This window comes from Microtus ochrogaster, linkage group LG5 (assembly GCF_000317375.1).
Source record: "Microtus ochrogaster isolate Prairie Vole_2 linkage group LG5, MicOch1.0, whole genome shotgun sequence".
NCBI classification, from domain to species: Eukaryota; Metazoa; Chordata; class Mammalia; order Rodentia; family Cricetidae; genus Microtus; species Microtus ochrogaster.
The window spans coordinates 5,354,578-5,363,926 of record NC_022031.1 but is presented as its reverse complement, the minus strand read 5'-3'; the positions used below and the strand labels follow the sequence as shown (position 1 = coordinate 5,363,926).

The 9,349-nt window shown below is 36.9% G+C and overlaps 1 protein-coding gene across 8 annotated transcripts in view; it reads right to left on the bottom strand.

Moving 5' to 3' along the window:
* The window catches only part of Ralyl (RALY RNA binding protein like), a 781,615-nt gene that overhangs the window by 88,011 nt on the left and 684,255 nt on the right, over positions 1 to 9,349 (bottom strand). For all 8 annotated transcript variants that reach the window (XM_005361821.2, XM_005361822.2, XM_026786636.1 and 5 more), the window contains one exon: positions 5,247 to 5,410. In XM_005361821.2, coding sequence (XP_005361878.1) covers positions 5,247 to 5,410 — 164 coding nt within the window. The remainder of the gene's footprint in view (positions 1 to 5,246; positions 5,411 to 9,349) is intronic.

Genomic DNA, 9,349 nt, shown 5'->3' with positions numbered 1-9,349 from the left:
AATAATTGTGATCAAAAGAAAGGAATTTCTTTTTAAACTTTTAAAAAGAAAAATATTTAAAATAGTTGCCAGTCATCATTATTCACTTTTGGAAAATTATCTCAATAATGCCTTGTACTTTACATGATTTTTCTCCTCTGCAGAAATCAGTCATATTAAAAATTCTGAAATAACAAACATTACGTGAGTTATAATATTAATTCCCGCTTCTTAAGTTGTCAACTCATTAAATAATGAGAAATGATTATCAGTAAAAGAGTAAAATATATACAAATCATGTTTACTCAGATCATGTCAATATAACAGTACAGTTTTTCACTTTATTTAGAACTTTAATTTGTGATTTAAGTTTGTAAAACTTGACTATTTCTATAAATTAGGATAATTGTACAAGAAAATAGATAAAGCTGTAAACAGTAATGCAGAGTTGAATAAAACAGAAAAAAGACAAACATTGTATATATTCTCTCATTTGTTGATGTTAGCTTTGACTATTCATATATATATATATATATGTATATATATATATATATATATTTCATTTTAAATACACACTGAGACAATTTTACCAAACACGAGAGAACAATAAAGAAAAGAATGGATAAATAAACATGTTCAATGCCAAGAACGGGTTACTCCTTCTTTTGCTATTATTGGATAGTGAAGTCCTATATTTCCCCAAATCTTATAGGTTATATCCATTTCTCTTATTTACCCTCCATAACTTGATAGTGAGAACATTTTGCTGAACACACTTGAGTCATAGGACACATTGAAATCAAACTGATACTAATCTGCCATTTCACAGTGGTGAAAGTTGTTGTCTGCTTTACTGAAGAAGAAAAAATTATTTATCTATGAACCCCGTGAGCTATAATACTATAAAACCTGTAAAAACATGTCTGCAGTTGCAATATTGGCACAAAGATCCTGGGAATAAGCACTACTTTTCTGTTTGGGTTTAAGTCCCATTCCACAACATGAAACATATATTTGGTACCATTTTCAGTTGAAGAGCCTATGTATTGATTAGCCATAGGAGATGGAAAGAAAATAATGCTGGTATTTTGTTAAACAAACATAATATTAAGTAATCACCAGTTACTTATCATTATAACCAGAAATTATTGTCTTTCTCAAACCTCACCATTAAATCATCAATTTTAAGTAGATGATGATTAACACAGAGATCTATAAGTGGCTAAGGTGGACAAAAAAGGGCTTCAGAGTTCTCAGCCATAAATAGAGCATATATACCACACTTTTTTTGAATGTCCAGATATCATGCAGAAAAGAAGGCAGAAGGAATTTAAGAGACAGAGGAGATGGAAATAGTGTCTTCTGGACACAGGAATGCAGCTACACATATGAGCTCACAACAGTAATGACAACGTGCACAGACCAGTACAAAGGAATGCAGCTACACATATGAGCTCACAACAGTAATGACAACGTGCACAGACCAGTACAAAGCCAAGTCAGACGAAATCTAGAATGGAAAGAGCATGTGGGCATGAACTCTCAGTCCCTGGATAAGAACCTTAGAAACTGATACCTCCTGGGAGAATTAATGCCAAGTGTGGAGCTTGGTGAAAGTCAGTCATGAATGACCACTTATCCACAAATATTTGACTAACAAGAAGTGTTCTTGATGGTGAAAAATGTAAAATGTTGGGATCATTGGAAAGCGGGGTACATCTTTGAGGAGTTGAGAGAAGTGGGGGAATATGATCAAAATATTTTTATAAAACTTTAAAAAGAAGTATAAAAATAAAGAAAAAAGTTGGAAACTTATAAAAGACCCCAGCTCTGAACTCTCCTTGTCTCTCTCTGTCTCTCTCTGTCTCTCTCTCTCTCTCACACACACACACAGACAGACAGACAGACACACACCTTATCAACACAAACAGAAGCAATGGCAAACACTTCCAACATAAGAATGAGGCGACTAGCCAGGCAGTGATAGCACACACTTTTAATCCTAGCACTTCGGAGGCAGAGGTAGGTAGGGTAGGTAGATCTCTGTGTGTTCATGACCAACCTGGTCTCCACAGAGTAATTTCCAGGACATACAGGGCTGCTACATAGAGAAACCCTACCTTGAAAAAAAGTAGTTGAAAACATTACTAAACTGACTATATGTAAAAGACTTTTAACTATAGAAATAGACTTTTAGTTGCTCTCTTGGGGCAAACTCAGCAGCATGATGATTTAAGGAATTTAAGGAAACATAAAAAGTGATAAAGTACTTATGCATTAAAATACATTTTATAGAAGATATGTTGAGCCCTAATTTCTCATACCTTGAAAACATCTTATTTGTGAATTGGCCTTTGCAGAGAAAACATTAAGTTGAGGTCATTAAAGTGACTTAATCTACTGAGACTAGTGTACGTCTAATCAGGGAGGAGGATGTACATAAAGACACAGAGAAGTACATTGTAGTTGAGTCTCAGATATCCCAGATATGGAACCTCTAAATAACTGATTGCTACAACTTTAGAAAATTGATACAAGAAGCAAAAGTATAATCCAGCAATCAAGATGGAAAGCTCAAAATAAAACTTTACACAAAGTAAAATTCAATACTAAAATAGCAAATGGAATATTGTTTCATAATATTTACAGTTCTCCAGTTAAGAGCACTCACTCATTTATATAAACTCAGTCATTTATTCCATGCACCACACTTTTGGGATGTGACTTCTGCCTTTGTTATAAAGATGATAAATGGGCTAAGAAAGAAATCAGAGAAACGTTATTCTTTATAATAGACACAAACATCATAAAACTCAAGTTCAACTGTATCAAAGACTTCAACATAAGTCAAGCCACACTGAACCTCATAGAAGAGAAAGTGGGAAGTAGTCTTTAATGCACTGGCTGAGGAGACCACTTTCTGAATTGAACACCAGTAGCACAGGTACTGAAATCAACACTTGATAAATGGAACCTCCTGAAACAGAGAAGCTTCTGTAATAAAAAAGTCATAGTCAATAAGACAAAATGGCAACCTACAGAAAAGAAAAAATCTTCACCAACCCCACATCTGACAGAAGACTGATCTCAAAAAGTATACAAATAGCTCAAAAATTAGACATCAAAGTACCAACAATTCAATTATAAAATGGGGTACAGACCTAAACAGATAATTCTCATCAGAGGAATCTCACATGGTGGAACGGTACTTAAGGAATTGCTTAGCATCCTTATCCACCAGGGAAATGCAAATCAAAACGACTGTGAGATACTGTCTTATCCCAGTAAGAATGGCTATGATAAAACACACTAATGAAAGCTTATGTTGGAGAGGCCATGGAGTAAGAGGAACACTCTTCCATTCTTGGTGGGAGTGAAAATGTGTACAGCCACTTTAGAAAACAGTATGGCAGTTTCTTAGAAAACTGGGAATCAATCTACCTCAAGACTCAGCAATACTACTCGTGGGCATATACTCCAAGGATGCATACTCATACCAAAAAGACATTTGCTCAGCTATGTTTATAGTAGCATTATCTGTAATAGCCAAAACCTGGAAACAACCTAGATATCCTTCAGCTGAAGAATAGATAAAGAAAATATGGTACATTTACACAATGTAGTACTACTCAGTGATAAAAAACAATAACATTTTAAAAATTTCAGGCAAATGAATGGAATTAGAAAACACCATACTTAGGGAGGTAACCCTAATATAGAAAGATAAACATGGTATGTACTCACTAACAAGTGGATGTTAGACATAACGCAAAGGATAACTAGCCTACAGTTCACAATCCCAGAGAAGCCAAGAAGCAAGAAAGACCCTAAGAGAGACATACATGGATCCCCATAGGGAGGGACATTAGACAAGATTTCCTGAGTAAATTGGGAGCTTGGGAGGTGGGTGAAGGGTGGAAGTGAATCGGGGAGAAGAGAAGGGAAGGGGGAAGGAGAACTTGAGGGATCAGGAGGGACAAGTTGGGAACTGGACAGAAAGGGAGAGCAAGGAAAGAAATGTCTTGATGGAGGAAGTTATTATGGAGTTAACAAGAAATCTAGCAGCAGGCAAATTTCCAGGAACCCAAGAGGATGACCCCAACTACTAAGCAATAGTGGAGAGCATACCTTAACTTCTTTTCCCATGTAATCAGATTTATAACTACCCTGATTATCATCATAAAACATACATCCAGTAACTTTTGCAAGCAGAATCAGATCCACAGATAAGCACTGAGCGGAGCTCCTGGAATCCAGTCATAGAGAGGAAGGAGAGGAGTGCTAATATGAGCAAAGGGGTCAAGACTATGATGGGGAAACCCACAGAAATAGCTAACCTGAGCAAGTGGGAGCTCCCTGACTATGGATTTAGAGCTAGGGAACCTGCATATGACTGACTATTTTTCCCCTCTGAATGTCGGTGACAACTGTATGACTTGAGTGATTTATTGGGCCACAAGCAGTGGAACCAGTGTTTATCCCTAGTACATGAATTGGCTTTCTGGACCCCATTCCTTATGGATGGATACCTTGCTCAGCCTAGATCCAGGGGTGAGGTGGGGAGGACGTTGGTTCTGCCTCAAGTGATGTGAAGGACTTTCTTGACTTCCCATGGGAAGTCACTCACTCTCTTTCTCTCTAAGTGGATGGTGGTTGGGTGGGGGAAAGGTGAGAGGAGAGTACTGGGATTCATATGTAAAATAACATTGCCTTAAAAATAAAAAATAAAAAAAAGAAAGTTGGCATCTCTACATTTTACTGACTTTTGTGAAATGATGTAAGGATCTTTAATATATATTGAAATATATATTCAGTTGTATGTCTTTCCTAGATTCTAGGATAATTGTTATGTTTATTAGGAGTTTTCTTGTATCATTTTCCAACTTTAATCTTGAATATCCTAATTATAAAATATTCAAAGCACATTTTATTCACGTTTCTTTGAAAGGAAAGACTGTGTATCCTTTTAAAGTGACAGTGTTTTCTCATTAAAAGCAATATGTTCGATTTTCATGCTTTTCTCTATCACAGACCAACTAGGCTGAAAGTTCAATGCGATTTACTGTGATAAAAGTCTATTAAAATAAGTTCTGGGTAACCTATTTATTGTCTGTCTACCTTAGTACAATGTGGTAGAATTCAATAATAGATAATTATTCATGTTTTTATATTAATAGTTACCAGGCAACCATTGACTATAGGCCTTTATTAATGATGGTTATTCCTATTTTTATTTGCAGAAAAACAAAACAGGGAGCATTACTTACATTTAGAGCCTGATGAAGATGACCCACCAACAGTAGATCTGGAACCCCCTTTCATGGAAAAGACACCTTTTCCCCTACGTGTGGTGGTGACAGCCACTCTGGGACGCTTCAGGGGGATGACAGCTCGAGGAGGTGGAGGCACACGCCCATGATAATCAAACAGCCTTCACAAACACAAATGGTTGAGTGTTAGTAAGATGCAGAAACATTCTTGGAAACAAATGGAATTATTCAAAGAATACTCTTGTAAAATTTTGTTGCAAGTATATATTTTACCCTTGTTTAGTATTCAGACAAGTTATTTATAATTAGTCACTTTATTTTCAGGAAGCAACAGGATGCTTGTTCTGAATGTTAGAATTTAACCAGACACTGAACTTTTGTAATATAGGAAAGGAGCTTTGCTGTGATAACAGAATGAAATCTGCTGAAATCAGACTGACTCAGTATCCTTTGATATATTTCTTTGCTTGAGTAAATAAATTTACACTAATATTGAACTTTGGATACTTATACATACATTGGGCACTTATTAAATTAACTTGAGAGTAGAATGATTATACAAAATCATGAGCAAAACTGCAAAAAGAAATTCTCTGTGTGAGGGGAAAAATAGAAATAAAATCAGCTTAAGAAGTAAGTATAGGAACCGTATTAAATTTTGTCCTGGTTTTCACGGTGCTGAAGGTAATCAGGGGCCACTCTGTGGCTGAGGCTAAAGGAAACAGAGCTAGCATGAGGGTACAGATGTTGGCTGAAACAGTAGAGGGAACTGATAATTGTGTGTTCAAATCATTGTTCTGCGTGCTTTCCAGGTATGCAAATTAAAATGGAGACATCTGTAGAGTAAGTTAGTCAAATGTTTCTAACTGAAAAGAAAATCAGTTAATTCCCTACTATGACTAAAAGAAAAACTAATATTCACCACAGCAATGTATTTCTCTGAACAGCAAAATGAATAAAGGTATAGGGATGTTAGCTCACATATGTAAATATGTCATTCAGAGATTTTAATGATTCATATAATCACTTCTGCAAACTCATATGCAGCAAAATTTTATATGACAGCATATTTGAGAATATAACACCTTAGGAAAAAATGCTGGCTTATATTTATTAATTTATTTTTTAAAAATATTTGCTATCAAATAAGGTATGTAATTATATTACCAAGAACAAAAGGAAAGATATTATTGATTTATATTTATGGTTGTTATACATTTTATTTTGACACTATTACATGAATTTTAGTTTTGCAATTGATTTAAGGCAGTCAATAAATAAATCAATATGAAATCCAGAGAATAAATTAAAATAAAATTCAGAGAAGAGAAATTAGAACAGGAAGAAAATAACAAAAAAATTCACAAGAAATTATTTTATAAAAGTATTACTTTTGAACATATACTTCTGAAAATGTTATTTCTTTTTTGAAAATAATATAGAAAGCAATAAAAGTATATACTAGTTTTTAATAGTTTGTTAAATATTTACAGCTATTACATCATAAAATAAAAGGACAATACTTAAGATTAAAAGGAGCTTTTTAAAACAAAGATAATCTCCTACATGCCTAGAAAGGAAAAGAAGTCAAATGTGGCAGAGATCAAGAGAAACCCTTCCTGTTTAACTGGCAAAGTCCAAGACAGCGGGGGCCTGCAGGCAAAGAGCAGTGGATGTCAGTACCCTAGGGTTCCCTTCAAAGTCCACAGCTGGAAGAGCAGAAAGGGGTTATGAGTATAGGCCATACTAGCAGAGACCTGAAAACCAGAAGGGTCAAGAAAATCTGCCTCTCATTTCAATCACAAAACAAGGCGTACATTAGTTATTTGTAAGATGAATTCATAGTGGTCCCTAAGTGAGGGGGCCGCAGCACCATATCCAAAACAATCAAAAGGAAGAAAATAGGATATTTTGTTCATCTCTTCAAATCAGAAATTATCATTTGAGATAAAAGTTTCCCCTCATTTTCCATGTGCCTTAAAGAGGTTCATTAAGTAAGCAAACCTACTCATTGTGTAAAGATAATAAGCAGAGCACAATGACTTTGGGGATTCAGAGAGATAAGAACCCTGATGGATGTGGTGAGAAAATGAACCTCCACACTCATTATTAATCTAATTGCAATGCCCTTTAGCCTTAAAAGAGACTTTCTAGGTCACTGAAACATTTGTCAATGTGTTGTAACACTCTACAGGCTGTGTTCCACAGCCTTTGTCTGATATTGGGCATTCCAGGTGGGTCCCTTCTCTCAATGTCTAGTGGCTCTCTTCGTCAAAGAATCAGGAGGGATTTTCACCAATTAATTCCGTGACTGTAGAAAACATTAGAGTTTAAGTGTTTTGTTGTTTTTCTCCTACCTCCCGGCAAACTCTCTTTCATTAAGCTGCTCTGAACAACAGTGAAAGTACCGAGCTTTCTTTTCTCATTACAGACCAGGAATAGCCAGCATGCACAGCTTTGTATGATGGTATGTCATGTTAAATTAACTCAGTCTTCACAGTATTGAAGCTCTTTTTTTTTTTAAATTTGATTTTTATTGAGCTCTACATTTTTCTCTGCTCCCCTCCCTGCCTCACGCCTCTCCCTTTCAACGTTCCCTCAGGTTCCTCATGCTGTCAATTTACTCATGAGATCTTGTCTCTTTCTACTTCCCATGTAAATTAGATGTATGTTAAGTCTCTCTTACTGTCCTAAGAGAAGTTGCCTTTTGTCTTAATGACAGTGTCCTTTGCATTGCAGAAGTTTCTCAGTTTCAAGAGGTCCCATTTATTCATTGTTGCTCTTATTGTCTGTGCTATTGGGGTTGTGCGTAGGAAGTGGTATCCTGTGCCCATGTGTTGCAGACTACTTCCCACTTTCTCTTCTATCAGGTTCAGTTTGGTCAGATTTATATTGAGGTCTTTAATCCATTTGGACTTGGGAGTCAACCTACCTCAGGATCCAGCAATACCACTCTTGGGAATATACCCAAGAGATGTCCAATCATACTACAAAAGCATTTATTCAACTATGTTCATAGCAGCACTATTTGTAATAGTCAGAACCTGGAAACAACCTAGATGCCCTTCAATGGAAGAATGGATAAACAAAGTATGGAACATATACACATTAGAGTATTACTCAGTGATAAAAAACAATGAAAAAAAATAAAAAATCTTGAATTTTGCATGCAAATGGATGGAAATATGAAACACTATCCTGAGAGAGATAACCCAGACCTAAAAAGATGAATATGGTATGTACTCACTCATTAGTGGATTCTAGCCATAAACAAAGGACATTGAGCTTATAGTTTACAAGCCTAGAGAAGCCGAATAATAAGGTAAACCCAAAAAAACATATATTTATCCTCCTGGATATTGGAAGCAGACAAGATCACCGGGCACAAGTTGGAAGCATGGGGGTGGGGGTGGGATAGTGGAAAGGAGAGAGGGGGAGAGAGAAGGGAGAAGGAAAGGACTGGGGAGAGCTTGGTGGAGTGGGAGGGTTGAGATGAAGGAAGGGTGGACATAGGGGCAGGGAAGAAGTGTCTTCATTAAGGGAACCAATTTAGGGTTGGCAAGAGACTTGGCTCTAGAGGGCATCTCAGATCCCCTGCTAGGTCCTTGGACAGCGGAGGAGAGGGTACCTGACCTGGCCTTGTCCCATAGTCACACAGATGAATATCTCGAATATCACTATAGAACCTTTGTCCAGCGATGGATGGAGATAGAGACAGAGACTCACATCAGAGCACTGGACTGAGCTCCCAAGGTCCAGTTGAAGAGCCGAAGGAGGGAGAAGATGGGCCAGGAAGTCATGGCCGCAAGGGGTTGGTCCACCAACTGAAACAGTGTGCCTGATCTAATGGGAGCTCACCAAATCAAGCTGGACTGGGACTGAACGAGCATGTGATCAAACCAGACTCTCTGAATTTGGCTGACAATGGGGGCTGACTGAGAAGCCATTGATAATGGCACTGGGACTTGTTTCTACTGCATGTACTTACTGGCTTTAGGGAGCCTAGTCTTTTTGGATGCATACCTTCCTGGGTCTGGATGGAGCAGGGAGGGCCTTGGACTTCCCACAGGACAGGGTACCCTGCCCTCTCTTAAGACTAG